Here is a 16,461-nt window from a genome sequence, read left to right on the forward strand (position 1 = left end):
TTATCATAGGTATTTTCATAGGTTGCTCATAGGTTGTATGAACTATTCTTGGTTGTAATTCTGGTGTTTTGCTCTCCTAATCAACTCTGATTTTCCAGACAAGCAATCCTCGTTTTGTGTGGGGCTTATGTTCTGGACCCCCACATGCATGGGCAGAGTGCATGTAAGCCCATTCTGCCCCCACCCTGTCCTGCCCCTTTTCATGACATCTTTATGACATTTTGGGGCTACTTCCGGGTTTGGCGCCATGCACATGTGCACAATTGTGTGTCATTTGAACACACCTAAATGGGTTGTTGCCTGTACAGTGGTACCTCAGAACTCAAACATTATCCATTCCGGAAGACCGTTTGACTTCCGAAATGTTTGAGTTCCAAGGTGTGGCTTCTGATTGGCCAGCAACTAGGTTTTTGCACCGTGGAAGCCACATTGGACATTCATGTTCCGAGGAATGTTTGAAAACCAGAGCACTTAATTCCGGATTCCCTGTGTTCGGAAGCCAAAATGTTCGAGAACAGAGCCATTCAAGTTCCGAGGTACCACTGTATTGGTTTGCAGTGGGCGATTCTCTTCTTAGCCTTCCTTAGTCTTACTCCTGTGTGACATGGCTAAAGACTTTAAAAATAGTATGATTTCACACACTTCCTGAACAGTAAAAAGCATAAAAGAGCTTTCCTAAAATGTAAACTGTTAGCACTTTACATAGTTCAGGGTCTTACTTGAGCCTATTATTAGGAAATTCTACTATTTTTGAAAACATAATGCACAATCAAAAAGCTCTGGAATTATAACCCTAAATATTGACCATCTGGCATGTGCAATCATATTGATGTAGAAATAATGAGATATGAGATAATAATCAAACTGAGTAGTTCTGCTTTGGCCTGCTGATTTGATTCTTTTGGGTACACTGCAGTAATATAGTCCAACTTTTCGATACCAGTTGCTATGAACAATACAGAAAAACATTTCCTCCTGCTGCAGAACTGGCTGTTTTTCTCACTTCTGTATTGGTTTCTAATATTAGTTCACATAGCCCCTATGTGATTGGGGGTCCACACATACAGGCTTTGTTGAGTCCAAAGCTACATCCTGTGCATATGCATCCTAATTTAAGCACCCCTTCGGTCCTTAGCCCTTTGGTTATGCTCTGAATTTTATTCAGGTGACATTGGGCTGTATCCCATCTTGTGTCTCCAGTACTGCAAGGGCTCAGAAATGCTAATGATTAAGCAGTATATAAGTGTCTTAAATAAACAAGCAAAATAGACTTTTTAGAGCTGTGCAACAGAGGAATCCAACGCAGTATTTACCAATTCACCCCACATAAGTGGGGGACCTGTTGGGATGATCTGCCAGCAGAGATTTACAGACTCAAAAGGATGCTGCCAAGATGGCGTTGAGAAAGGTCGTTCTTGGCTGAGCTCCACAATCTGTTTTCATTATTTAATTGGGGTTTGTTTGTTTGCTTTTTATGTGATAGTGCTGTTGCTGGCTCAGCAGCTATCTAATTTATCAGGGGCTAGGACCTTTTCAGTGTTGTTTTGTTCTCTGAGGAACCAAGAATCATTAACCAGGTTTAAAGGGAGTTCAGCAACTGCAGGTCTTCTGCCCCTTTGGTGTTCTTGCTGTTTTGTCTTTACAGGTTTTAAACTTTATTCTAAGGACTCAAAAGGGATGCTCCGAGGGATTTTCTAGTTGGTAGATCTGGTGATTGTCCTGAGGCCCTTGACTTGCTATGGAATTTTGAGATTCAGGGGACTATAGATATAATTGTTTCTGAGCATACTCTCTGATCCAGTGGAGCACGTTCAGCTGCCTGGTGTACTTGGGAGTTACATGTGAGGAAACAAGTCAAGGACGGTTAGAGTGCAGTTAGTGCAGGGGTTGTTAACCTGGTTCCTACCACCCACTACTGGGCGTTTCAGGATTCTAGGTGGGCGGTAGGGGGCTCTATGGCACAAGCTGAATCCTCCTTCCATCGAACACTGGTGGGCGGTAAGGAAATTTTACCATCAAGAAAGATGCATTAGTGGGCGGTAGGTGTAAAAAGGTTGACTACCCCTGAGTTAGTGCAACAATGACTGGACATATGCTAGAGCATGATGGTGAAAGCAGTGAAGAGGGCCTGCTTTGGTGCATCCTCGAGAAACGGCCCAGAAGAACTTCAGGGTGGTCCATTAGCTGTTGACACCTACAGTATATCGGCGGATGGAATCTGGGACACCCCAGAGACCCTCCATGTTAAGCACTTTGAGGACAAAGACAGTCTTCTCTTTAGCAAGCTAGATGCCATGACTGATGCAGTCCCAGAAGAGATTTCCAGTGCCCCATCAAACCATGTTCTGTGGGATCAGTTTCAGTTTTTGCAACCTGATTACATTGACATGGTGCTTGCATGCACCTAACGATGTGCCCTCTTCATCCTTCCTCTTCTTGGCTGATTAAAACTAGCTGGGGTGAAGCATGACTGGCTGAATTCAGGGGATGGTACTGTCCACCTTGAAGAAGATGATATTGTGGCCACTCCTGGAAAAAACCCATCCTGCACTGAATGGTACTGAACAACTACCATCCTATTGCAAATACCCCTTTTGGGGGAAGGTACTTGAGAGGGCTATGACACAGCTGCAGGCATTCTTAGTGGGAACTGGGTTCAGACTTTGCCTGTGATACATAATATAAGTGCCTTTGCAAATCAACATGTACCAAATTGCAGTGTAAATTGCACCTGAATTAACAGTCGTGAAACTTTCAAAAGCTACTTCTGGCATGTAAGCCCGAAACTAGAAATGATGCAGACTCAGATCATGTTGAAAACATTTAAAAAAAAAAAAAGAATTTAAGTGTTATGCAATTAAGGAGTGCTAAAATCTCTCTCTCTCTCTGCCCACTACTTATCACCCCAGGTGCTTTTCTCACTTTCAGTGTCAAGAACCTGATTGAGAAAAGGCATAGAGGATAGAGGTAATCTGTGGATTCAGCACCATTTCCCTATATGTTCCTTTGCTCTTAAAATCAACCTTGTCCCCTGCTTCATCCATGATTGCAGTATGTTTGTACTTATCAGAATAGGTCAGCCAAAATTATGACTCCACGTGTCTTGGAAATAGTTCCTGTGTCTAGTGCATCAGGCTAAGGCCAAGGAAAAGCATGTAGACTAACGAAATAAATATGGGAGTGCAAGAAAAAAGAAGGTCAGAGGGGGATGTTACCCATTACCTTAATGAAGTCCCCAACTCTTTGGAGACCTTCCCCCAAACACAGTATCAATATTCAGCAGATAACTTGGTAAAGCTCAAATGGGCCAGCTGAGCTTATACATGTGCCCCTTTCTCTGGCAGCTCACTTAAATGCCCCACTCCCCCTGATATTCCTCTTCTGCTTGTGGTTTGGCCTGGACAGTCCCCCATCAGGTTGGAGTGCAGCATGTTCTGTGGAATTTCGGAGACCAAGTGCATTTACTGCTTCTGTGAAACCACTGTGCATTAGGGATTGTCTGAGCTTGGATGCTCCCCCAGCAGCGACTTTGCAGGCTGCTGAAATAGTTGTCTTCCAATGCAGGCAGTGGCCAGAAATATTGCTCCAGTACCACTTTTCTCAAACTCTCAGGGTGTCTCTGTGTGTGCTGAAGTGGCCTTTCTAGGGATGGTGTCACGTGCTGGGTCTGTTGCCCACTGAATCTATGTAACTGCCTGCCAGATTCATTTGCAGGAATTTGTAGACCACTTTTCAGCAACTGCTTCTAAAAAAAGCGATTCTATAAAACCTATTAAAATTGCACATTAAAATTTGCCACAGAGAACAGCCATTGGAACAGCAGGAAACCAACGTGGGGGGAGGGACTGACTTCCAAAAGTAGAACAAAATAATGTCATCTTTACTTGCTTCCAGAATGCCTTGAGAGAGGGAGTCAAATGAACAGCTCACAGAGGAGTGTTTCAGAGCTCCGCTGGCCACTGGAAAAGACCAGTATGCCTTCCTCATATGATGAAATTTGAACCAAGGCATCACTGACGGATCTTAAGCTTGGACTGGGGATACCCCATCAATTGACATAGGTACCCTCTTGTCTGTGTCTGGTGTTGCAACTTCATGCCCCAGCATACGAATCACCTTCTATGCTAGGAAAGGAGACAGCTTGTGCCTTATCTTAGATCCTGAGCTATTTTATCTGAGAATGTTGTATATTGTTTGAACGTTTATTTTGTGTACACTCAATAGAAAAGATTTGTTGTACTTAAAGCAAGATAAAGATAGAGGCAACCAAACAGCCCACACTTCCTTTTCAAAGCTGCTTCTCAAACTGTGCTGTTCTCAGACTGCTAGAGTCTTGGCAGGTGAGGCACATTCTATTGCATTAGACCCGTGTTGAGGGGCCTCAAGCTCTCAGGTCCTTGGAACTCCTCCCCTCAACTCTTTGCAGGCTGCAATCTCTTCATACAGTCCTTAAGGCATCTCTAGCTGGCCCTCAGACCTCACCATGGGTTACCCCCACTTGCTGGCCCTGCTTCACATCCCTAGTGTTTTGCCTGGCTGATTATACCTCTTTCTTGTCTGGATGGTGGATAGAGAAGTGAGTTGCAGTGTCTGAGACGAGTGAAAGGTTACATGACAGAAGTTTATGAAATTATGCATGGCCTGGAGCAAGCAGATAGAGAAAAGTTTTTCTCCCATTCTCTTAGCGCTGGAACACATGGACATCCAATGAAGCTGAATGCTGGAAGATGCAGGACAGATAAAATAAAGTACTTCATGCAATGAAGAATTAGACTATCGAACTTGTTGCCACAGGCGGCACCAACCCAGATGGCTTTAAAAGAGGACAGGGCTATCAGTGGCTACTACCTATAACAGCTATGCTCTACCTCCACAGTTTGAGGCAGTAATGTGTCTGAATACCAGTTGCTAGAAACCACCGGAGAGGAGAATGATCTTGTGCCCAGGTCCTGCTTTCATGTTTCCCATAGGCATCTGGTTGGCCACTGTGAGAATAGGATGCTGGACTGGATGGGCCGCTGGCCTGATCCAGCAGGCTTTTTTTATGTCTGTAAGTATAGGGACGCGGGTGGCGCTGTGGGTTAAACCACAGAGCCTAGGACTTGCCGATCAGAAGGTCGGCGGTTCAAATCCCCGCAACAGGATGAGCTCCCGTTGCTCGGTCCCTGCTCCTGCCAACCTAGCACTTCAAAAGTACCTCAAAGTGCAAGTAGATAAATAGGTACCACTCCGGCGGGAAGGTAAACTGCATTTCCGTGTGCTGCTCTGGTTCGCCAGAAGCGGCTTAGTCATACTGGCCACATGACCCGGAAGCTGTACGCCAGCTCCCTCGGCCAATAAAGCGAGATGAGCGCCGCAACCCCAGAGTCGGCCACGACTGGACCTAATGGTCAGGGGTCCCTTTATTTAAGTATAAAAATTAACCTCCTGTACATAGGTAAAAATTCCATTTGTTGCTTCACCCACTTTAGACACTGGCACCACCCACTACAAGCATGTGGTCCCTGTAAGGTTGCTCAGATGGGCATGTGGCCCTTGGTCTGTAAAAGGTTGCCCTCCTTGCTTTAGATCAACAGAAATACCAGGTATGTTATGCTGAAGTAGGTGTGGACAGTTTAGCCACTACAAGTATGAGAACACATCAGGTTACTCTTTATTGGGGCTGCATGGGAAGTGGCTGGCAGATGAGTTTTCTGGGTAACACAGCTTTGGAGGAGGGAGAAAAAATTTCTCCTCTTTTAACTCAGTCCCTCCATTTGCCACAAACTCTCCCAGGACTCTTCAATTTGTCAGCTTCATAACTTTGGTGTATAAGAACTTTCTCCCTTGAGTGAAAGCAAAACAACATAAAATAAGCATAGCATAAATTGTCTAGGATGCTGGGGATGCAGATTCTAAACAATGTATTGGAAACTAGTAAATGCCTTTAAAACTTTTGAGAGGACTAAAAAAGGATCTCATGGAGAATTTCTTTTCACTCCTGTTCTTACCCAGGGCAAATATCCAGTTCTCTGTTGTACCATATCAGTTCCATGTGCTTTTTTATTTCTGTCCTCTGGTATGACCTCTGTCTCAGCTGGCAGCTTGTGTGATCTTAAAGCATTTTCCGGTTCAAAATAACAATACAAAGGAAATTCAAGTGTGGTTTTTTTATTTCCTTTCCTGCCTTCAGCCAGTGTTCAGGATGTACACATAATTCACAGGTCTGGATTTAGGGCAGGGGTTGTTTTGCTGTCTAGTCTCAAGCATAGACACTGGCTATGTTGGCACATCACGTCTTGTGCTTGTGCTGAAAAGAAAGAACTGCTTGTTGCATCTTCTGGACCCATAATTGTTGTTAACATGAACCACAGTTAGTTTTGGCAAACCAGTATCAAAAGCCATAGTTTGGAGTTGGATTGTTTGAACCTAACCATAGTTAATATTAACCACAGTTCATCACTCCCCATAATACAAAAACCTGTTGTTACCAAACCAAAAAGCTTTTCAGACAACCCCTGGCAGTATAATAAGTGTGAGTGCATGAGACCAAGGCTTATTGCAGCTCATTCCTGCTCACACAAGTTGCACTACACCGTGGTTTAACATGATGTGTGAAAGCAATAGCTGTGTATGTGTTAATATATATATATAAATCCTTCATGTCTTAGTTTTTGAAGATGCATGCAGCAGAGCTATTTCTCACCATCAACTTAGATTTTGGATTTCAAGTTTTCTTCTCAAAGGTGGGAAGGGAACTGCCTGAAAATGATCTCTCTCAAGCTTCTTTACAAAAACTGGAATGAGAATTTTGCCTGTTCTCTCAAGAGCAGTATTTCTCTTTATACTATCAGATGAAAGAAGCTGTTGTTTTGGCTGCTCTTTTGATAAAGCTAAATTATGCTTATTGCTGCTGGGGTTTCACTAGGAAAATATTGATTGTCAGTATAACAAGAATTCCCTCGCTGCCTGTTAGTGGCCTCAGCCAGCTAAAACCTGGCAATGGAAAAATCAATAGATGTTAACAAACTCCCTCTGTCTCTAAATTAATGTCTATCTTCATAATTCTCCTGGTTCCTGTCAAGGGAAATCCCAGGGGATAGGTGATCCATGGTGGCTGTTTTGGAATAAGGGACACATTTCAGGGAAAGCCCCACCACACCACACATTCCTTTGCCCTGAGTCAAAGATCTGGGTAAACCATGACCCATCTCAAGTTTCATTTGCTTCCAGTTCGCTCTCCTATTTGCAGTGCCAGGACCACCCCCATGATGGAGGACATGGGATGCGCTGGTAAATATTCAGTGCAGAATTTTGCTGGGAAATGCTTAGCGGTATCAGCAGCTGTGTGTGGGATTTCTTTTTTTTCTTTTTTTGTCAGGCCATCCACAAAGAGGCTGTGCCAAGACATTATGAATCCCCTTAGCTTAGCTTCTCTGGGACATTTATAAATTCAACAAAACTAAAACTCTAAAGCTATGCCTGGACAGTATCACTTTAAGTGTGAGTGGAGGATTTGCACATTCAAATGCTGTCACATATTGGGTGGGTGAGTTCCTTGCATATAAAAAAAAACCTAACCCATCGGTGAGAAGGGTTTGGTTTGTCCTCTAAGATAAGACTTCCATTTTTTTGAAGGATGCCTTCTTCCCTCTAATTGCGTCTTTGTCTCTGCTATTTAACCATCTGGCCTCATCTTCACCCTGGTGGTAGTTTTCTTGATGAGCAGGAGACCACCTAGGTGAGCTTTTAATAGTATGCTTTTGAACAACCCCAAGCACTCTGGGGAGACTATTTTCTTGAATTGGCCTTTCAGCTTCTTTCTTACCAATACCAATACCAGTACCAGTACCAGTACCAATACCAAAGTCTCTTCTGAAGCCAAATATGATTCTGTTTGATTGACTTGGCCATTGGCCACTTACATATACAGTTGTACCTTGGTTTTCGAACAGCTTAGTTCTTGAAAGTTTTGGCTCCTGAACGCTGCAAACCCGGAAGTGACTGTTCAGGTTTGTGAACTATTTTTGGAAGCCGAACGTCTGACAGGGCTTCCACAGCTTCCGATTAGCTGCAGGAGCTTCCTGCAGCCAATCAGAAGCCGCACTTTGGTTTTCAAACGTTTCAGAAGTCAAATGGACTTCAGGAACAGATTCCATTCGACTTCCAAGGTACGACTGTATGTTGAATTTGATCCCAGTTTATTCAGCAACACTTGCATCTTGAACCAGGTCCTGGGCAGCCCTTAAGATCAAGTCAAATGTTGCCTCATCTCTGGTTGGCTCCATGACAAGTGTTTTAGGGTACAGTCATTTAAGGTATCTAGAAATCTTAACTTTGTCCTAACTGGAACAGTAACGTTCCCATTCTATCTAAGGATACTTGAAATAACCCACCACTACAGCATTTTCTCTTTTGAATGCCTCCTTGATTTCATTTTCCATCTCAAGATTGCTCTGGCCATTTTGGTCAGGGGGACAATAGTGTCCCTCTAGTACTGAATTGCTCATGGGACCCAGTTTCACTTCCCACTGTTATGGAGTCTGCCGCTTTGGGGATTTCTAGCTCATTGGGCAAGATGTCTTCTTTGTTTCTCACATACATTATCTTGTAATCAATACAGGAGCCCTGTATTATAGGTAAGTATTATTTCCATGAGTGTGAGGGACTGAGGCCAAGATAGAATCTAAGGCCAATTAATTAATTTGTGGCTGAAGTAGGAATCGCACTAAAGAATTTCTGATTCACTGTTAATTCTCTTAATCCTGATTCTCCACCAATTCACAGCCATAATAAACATCAGTTGACTTTTCCTCGCTCTAAGAGTGGGACTAGTTTTACTTTAATGGTTCCCTCTGAAACTGGATTTAAGCTGCTTGCTATTGAACTCTTGGGGCATGGCAATATTTTGCATAGCTTGTGTTATAAAAAGGGAATGGGTGTGGGGAAGCAAGTAAAAAAGCAGGCAGGGAAGCCCTGACTCGTGAGTTCTATTCTTGGCTGTGTCACTGACTCATTGCAATCAGTTTGCTGAAATGTAATGTTGGACTTGCCCTCTGGCTGTTAAAAATAAAGTGGGGAAAGCTCTCTTTCTAGAGCTTTGCCACCACTCTGTAAATACTTTTTGTCTGCTGTCAAACTGAAAAAATCCTAGTCGACTGACCATATTGAGTTTTAACTTTGGGTAATTAAATGGATTAAAATTCATTTGAAAAATGATAGTTCTAAGGAAAACAAACAAACTTTGTTTTTCAGCTGATGCACACACATGTAGCAGTAGGCATTCCCTTTCAGAATAAGCATCCCCTCTTCTTCATTGGCGAAGGAGGGCTTTCTCTCTCTACATTTTTTATAAATACTTGCATTTTTTTTAAAAAAAGCAACAACGGAATCCTTATTAAATCAGGAGTGTCTTTTTGTCAATCAAAATTATTTAATTGGTTTAATACACCTGATTAATCAATCAGACACTACTGCTCTACTTATAAATCTTGCCCTCACTCAGTAGCTTACTTAACTAGACTGCTTCGTGGAAGTTGTGTTGCCCAAGTGAAGGCAGCTGGTTTTCAGTCCAAATTCAGTAAACCAGTTTTGTATTTGCACAAAATCTATATCATCAGTAAGGCTGAAAGAAAATAAAGCTCTCCACAAGTATCAGCCCTACTTACGTATCTACATGCAGGTCCCACTATCTGCCTGCTCACTATCTGAAAATTCACTTATCCATATTTAAAGAATTATGCACAAACCTTGCTATATGTTCTGCAGATTCACTTATCCAAACAGCCGACTTCCTTACTTCCTTGTTTGTTTCTGCTTTTCTTGTTGGCAGCAGCCATTTTCGGGCAGAAAACGCTCCTTCGGGGAGCAAGATTGGATACATCAGAGAGCAGGAGAGTTCAGACAAATCCGTTAGGGTTGGGTTTTGTTTTTGTTTGTCTTTGTCTTTCTTTTGTTGATTGCCTGCAGTCATTTCAGGAAGAAACCATGAAGAGAGTGGGGGAAAGTGTGTGGACAAATCCTGCATTATAAATATTTCTATAGGAAATAATGGAAATCATTGACTCGTTATGCAAATACACTCTCCTAACAAACGATTTCCAGGAAACACATTGTGTTCGATAAACAGGACCTGCGTATCACTAAATTATTAGAAGACATCAACTATTCTTTTCAATTTTCCAACTACTGTCCATGACACTCTCTAGAATTACCTTTCCAAATCCACAATCATAGTTTTCTCTGGTATATTCCAACCTACTTAATCCCACCCCCAGTTTGCTTCCCCAGACAAGTTATTTTTTAAAAGCCATTGTATTGCCAAGCATTGCATGCATCTCTTTTCTGGTATGCCATCTTGAGGGTGTTTTGGTGTTTGTTTTTTTTAGATATTTATCACACATCTAAAATTAGGTGATGAACATTTAGCATCCTTTGCGTTTGTTCTATAATGTTCAGAACACATTTTGAATTCCTGACAAATGCCTCTCTCATGCTGTTGCTGATGCTCAATTAAAATTTATAAATAATAACTGGGACTTGCAACAAAATGTGGAGTTTTCCTGATCAGGATTCCAAACACTTCACTCAATTTCATTCTCTTTCCCCTGGTTTGTGGTGTTCCTTCCTCTTAGAGGGTTTTTTTAAAACAACAACAACAAAAACCACCACCACCACCAAAGATGTTTTGAACTTCTCCAAAGCATGATGTTCCCCCAAGGCTGCTAAAACTTCTGCCCCACTTGCACATGGGTGGTGTGGTGTCTCTTTGGCTACGTGAGTGGCACTTAACAGTCTGAACATTAGAAATAGAGATGGTTGTGGTGGTGATGGCAGTGATGATGGCAGTGATTCGCTCCAGTCGTGTTTTGCTGAAATGTCTTCTGTTAGCAAAGAGAGCAGAAGCTGTCACTCACCCTCACTTGGGTGTGAAACTTTCCTTATGTTATTGCCGGCATACATCTTTGTGGGCACTTAAAAAAAATGCTTCACTCATGCCAGCTTCTACTCAGTTGTTAGTAGTGTCATGCCTCTTCCTGCCTTCTGCTCCAGGCAGCAAAGCCATGCCATTCGCACTCCTCCCCAATGGTTTTGGGCAAGTGCTCGACTACTGGCTTTGCACTGGAAAGTAGTACTAAGTAGGAGTACACTTCTCAGATCTATACAGTGGATGCTAGTATCACTGGGTTGTATACCACTGTATTGGCCATTTGTTTTGTGGGGTAGCTTTCTAATTTTCATTTACCTTTATGTTTCTTAAAGCCTTACTCAGGCAGCCACATGCCTCCGAGCCCTGAAATGAGAGACAGCTGCTATCTCAAAACTTTTTGTTCGCATTTGGCAAGATCCCAAAATGGTGGTGGGGAACTGGTTTTGGTATGCAGCGCTGGGTTGGAGGTATGTCCTGAACTGAGAACAGTATGTCACTGATGTATATTGGTGGCATGAAACACCATTTGCGTATCATTTTCATAACTGAGGTCATGCTGTTATTTATGCAGTCCCTAAAAGTGTACTATTATGCTTAGTACTCGTAATCTGAAATCATTGCCACCAAAAGCACAGGGTTGTAGCCGTTATTCCCAGAGTTAGTCAGATTAGACTAACAACGGGTCTGCTGAAATCATAATTAAAGTTGTAGGTGGATCATTGTAGTACATGCCTATGAAATGTCATGATTTCAAAAAGTGAGACCTTAAGCAGCAGTCAATCTTAACTATAGTTTATTGAAACAAGCCATCTTCATAAACCACAGTTTGAAGTTGAACTGTGGTTAGCAAGAACAGAAGGGAGTCTGTAAGCCTATGGCTCACCCAGTCCTGCTTATGTAACACTAAGCCATAGTTCAGTATTGTGTCTGAACGTAGTTGTTGTTGCTTTAACTTCATCCCTGTAACTGGGATGAAGTGCTGCTGTCACACCCAGGTCCTGCTTGTGGACTTCCCACAACCACCTGGTTAGCCACCTATTAATCCTAAAATAGGTGCTGTCCTGTAGATTGTGGACCGAGATGACTACTTAGCATTTTGCAGACTATCTTAAATATCACATGTCAAAAGCTATCCATTTGGACTTTCTCTCATTGTTTGGAAGCCCTCAGAAACCAAAAGGTTTTTAAAACCATTTTGGCATTTTCACTGCTAAGGGTAAATCTTAAAATTAGAAAGGAACAGGTATGTTAGCATAATCTTTGACCAGGCAAAGTATTGCAGTTTGTAGTTAACACACAACTACATTGCAAATCCAAATAAATATAAAGCTATTACTGAATTGTGGGGGGTTGGACTAGATAACCCTCAGAGTCCCTTTCAGCTTTTCATTTGTGTGATTCTATTTATTTATATTAATATTATAAGTTAATAGCTCAGTCTTATCTGGATTTACTTAGATTAGAAGGAGTTCTCACTGTGTTCAGTCGGTCTTAGTGTGTTTTCAGGATTTCATCCTAAAAGTATTACTTGGAAATGTCAGAAAGCACAATTGTTGCTTTGATGACATTTTGATTCAGCCTCCTTCCTCCCTTCCTCCTCACACCGGATGCTGGGAAGTGGAGTTGTGGCCACACAAGGGAAGATGAATCGCGAAGCAAAGTGATGACCAAGGTCCTCTTCAGATTGTCATTATTTTGCAGGAGGGAATCGGCTTCAACCTGGCAAATTTAGGACTTTTTGTGTTAAGGCAAGTGACAGAAAAACGCACTAGAAAGTGTGGGGAAACAATCAGTTGGCAAGTCATATAACCTCTGTGCAAGCAAATCTGGATGAATGCTCAATAACCAGGTTGCCAGGAAGCAAACCTTGTGAACAGAAATTTCAGTTGGCACCAAGCTGGCCTTTTCTTGCTGGTGGTCTTACTTTAATAAAAGGTGATACAGTTGGCCCAGCAGCCCTTGTTCCTCTGACTGGCAGCAGAGGCCAGAGTGTGCTTTCCCTCAACTTTCACAATCCCCAGGCAACTGCAGTTGGCAGGAGGAGGAGAGAGTTCTTCATCTTGGGGGCGACGGGGTAGAAAGAGGAGCAAGCTACTTGCAGCTGCTGCTTCTCTGATGGATGGGTCCAGGCTAGCGTTCCCTCGCTGTCATGTTCTTCCTGGGATAGTTTCATTTAAATCTCTGTCATTTAAATTCAGCAAAGAAATTTCTTCATCTTTCTCTGCCTGTGCCTCTGCATGTGTTGTCCCATAACATTGTTTTGTCTTCCTGTAGTAATGGCTGACCACTCAGTTCAAACAGAACAAATGTTCCTGCAGCAAAATGTACACCTCTGAATTGTCCCAAGAAACTCACTGTCCTTTCAGCTCTTTTGCTGATGGCCAATTATCTAAAGCAAACATGTAATTTACCATAGACAAAGGTTTCCACCCCAGAGAGATGTGGAAAAAACTCCACCAAACTGCATTTTGTTTAGTCCAGATGGATCTGTGGTTACTTCACAGGCATTTCAGTGCTTTGGGAGCCTTGCTTTGCTTCATTTTTGGTCACAGCTGTTAACAATGTTGTGGAGTTTATAATGTGGCTCACACCCAGGGAGGATTGCCCTGTGGAGAGCCCTGTGGCTGGTTTGCATCCAGCTGATTAGCACAGCTTCAACTTAATCAGAGTGCTTTTGTACTCCAGTGCAGCTAGAAGCCACTGAGGCAACAGGTAAAAAAAGAGCTAGGATCCTATTTGCACATGGCTGATCACAGTTTTGTAAAGTGGTGGTGGAGAACCAGTTAATGCAAGATGAGATTTTGTGTTTAAAGATGCAGAGGGAGGAACAAGCTGTATCGGCAGAGTGGGATTGGGGTTTCACTCAGCGATATATTGCTGGTGAAACTGCTACCACTCCTGGGTCCCTCTGCTAGCTACACTCGCTGGAGGAAGTCATTAGCAGACAAACTCGGGAGTGGTGGTGGTTTCACCAGCGATATACTGCTGAATGAAGCCGACATCACGGTCTGCTCCTCATACTGCTCCTGGGCAATATATTGATATACAGTGGTACCTCAGGTTAAGTATTTAATTCATTCTGGAGGTCTGTACTTAACCTGAAACTGTTCTTAACCTGAAGCACCACTTTAGCTAATGGGGCCTCCTGCTGCCGCCGCGCCGCTGGAGCCCGATTTCTGTTCTCATCCTGTAGCAAAGTTCTTAACCTGAAGCACTATTTCTGGGTTAGCGGAGTCTGTAACCTGAAGCGTCTGTAACCTGAAGCGTATGTAACCTGAGGTACCACTGTATAGCCCAGGCCTAGTGCTTATGTGGTCAGCTGCTATGTGGGATATGCTGTCACACTCTATGGGTGTCTTTAGGAAATAAATGTAATAAATCAATAACATCAAATGTTGAAGTGCAGTATAACTGGGTATCAAATATGGATGCAGTATTGCACATTATGACAGTTTTTTATGTTCGGAGGCTAGCTGTTGTAATCAACATCACAATTTTCAAAGAAATATTTGGAGCAAACTTCCACCCCTAGGTATAAGTGAGCACACATACAGATTTTCTCTGCTCTTCAGGTTTGTGTGCTTGCCTCTTCCAAATATTGTACTCTGATGTTCTTTCAAATATTGTTTGAAATGTATTGTCATTAACGATTTCTCTCCAGTTTATCCCAGTTCTTCATTTAAATCTGTGATGTGTCATACTTTGTACTCTCTAGTAGGAATATGGAGCAGTTGCGGATTATCTCAAATTCACAACCTTCTCACTGACTAACCATTTCTCTGTTCCTCAAAACGCCTTGTGCTCCAGAGCTGCAATACATGTCATTTGTTCTCTGCATACTGAAATTCTGATATCAAACTTGCACATCTATGTGACATATTTATCCTTAAAATATTAATCATTTACATCTAAAAGCTTTGTCAGTTCTGGACTTTGGTTAGCGCTGAGAGCTGTTTCCATAATGTTTTTTCTCCCATTTGGAGCATGGTCTTATACACTTGCAGGGGATGAATTGCTTGATCCATGGGTTGCTTCGCTCTTGTTTAAGCTGACTGGGTGCTAGGATCAGAGTGGTTCAGGTCCACTTGGCCATGGAACTCACTGGGTGGCCTTGGGTTGGTCAGTGGCCTGGTTTACACGTAACATAGCACGTAGCATAGCACTGTGGTTTAGTGCTACATGCACAAGCTACAACGAGCTCAAAGCTGAGATTGCAGATTACAGCATAATCTGGTTAGTTAACAAATCAGTTTCATAATCCATGGTTTGAAGTTGGTTTGTCTGAAACTGATCAGAGTTTGTTTCTCTGTTTATAACCACAAACCAGGATTTGTGTAAAGTAAAACTAAACTCTGTAGAAGTCCTTCTGCGAGAGGAAGAGAAGGGAGAGCTTGTCAGCCCAAGACTTTGCTTAGGCTCAGTCCAGCTTGTGCACATAGCACTAAACAATGGTTTAGTGCAGGGCTGGGGGCCTGTGGCCCTTCAGATGTTATTGGACTCTAACCCTCATCAGTCCCACCCAGCTGACATCCAGGGATATTGGGAGTTTTAGTCCAGCAACATATGGAGGGCTGGAAGTTCCCCATTCTTGCTTGAAGGTTATGTGTGAACTTGGCCAGTTTCACTTGACCTAATATAACTTGCAGTGTTCTTCTAAAGATGCAGCTGGCAAGGAGGGAGAGAACCTTTATCCACCCACCATGAATTCCTTGAAGGAAAGGTGATAAATGTGACAAATAACTAAACATATGGTGGAAAGAACAGTTTTAGTGTCCAGAAGCTTTCCATTTACTGCTAATAATTTATTATTAAGGCTAAAAATATGTTCAGCTGTGCCGTTTCAGTGCACATTTCTGTTTACAATAAGGTGCATGAAAATCATCATCCCCGCCTTTTCTTTTTTCTTTCGCAGTGCCCTTAAAGATAGCCGATTTCCCCCAATGACGAGGGATGAGCTGCCACGGCTTTTCTGCTCAGTGTCTCTACTTACTAATTTTGAAGATGTCTGTGATTACTTGGACTGGGAGGTAAGGATTCTCAATCTTTCTTTCTCTCTGTGAAAAGAGTGGCTGCTTTGTTGAGCACAATTTCTCTGTCTTTGTTAAAACAAAATATGACTAGAATACTTTAGCATAGTCGCTTAGTACTGTCGTCCTTCATTAGAGTTTGTTTTGCACTGCACTAGGGTAAACATGCACAGAGGAGATGGTTATAGACCTCTACTTAATCAAAGTAAACATATATGATGCTCTTCTGGAACAGTGTGTCGCCTGGCAAATAAACTTTCAACATTGCATTTAACTACAAGCGCACAGAATTTCAATTTTTTTCCTTTGACCAACCTTCACCCAGTTCATACCTAGTCACAGTACTATCTCAGAGGCCAATTTCTCACTGAGACAGTATATATCTGTCTGGACTATAGATTGCAGGTGAGGCCCATTTGATGGGATGCTTCTCCTTACAAGAAAATAACTCACACTTAACATAAATAGTTATCAGGACAGAGGGTTTTAAAGTATCCTTCCCAACATGATTGTTTTGTGTGAGTA

General features: G+C 42.5%; 1 protein-coding gene across 1 annotated transcript in view; it reads left to right on the top strand.

Moving 5' to 3' along the window:
* AMMECR1 (AMMECR nuclear protein 1) overlaps positions 1 to 16,461 on the top strand; it is a 132,988-nt gene that overhangs the window by 91,385 nt on the left and 25,142 nt on the right. The window contains exon 4 of the mRNA XM_079961719.1: positions 15,822 to 15,936. Coding sequence (XP_079817845.1) covers positions 15,822 to 15,936 — 115 coding nt within the window. The remainder of the gene's footprint in view (positions 1 to 15,821; positions 15,937 to 16,461) is intronic.

This window comes from Podarcis cretensis (genome assembly GCF_951804945.1).
Source record: "Podarcis cretensis genome assembly, chromosome: Z".
Lineage (NCBI taxonomy): Eukaryota > Metazoa > Chordata > Lepidosauria > Squamata > Lacertidae > Podarcis > Podarcis cretensis.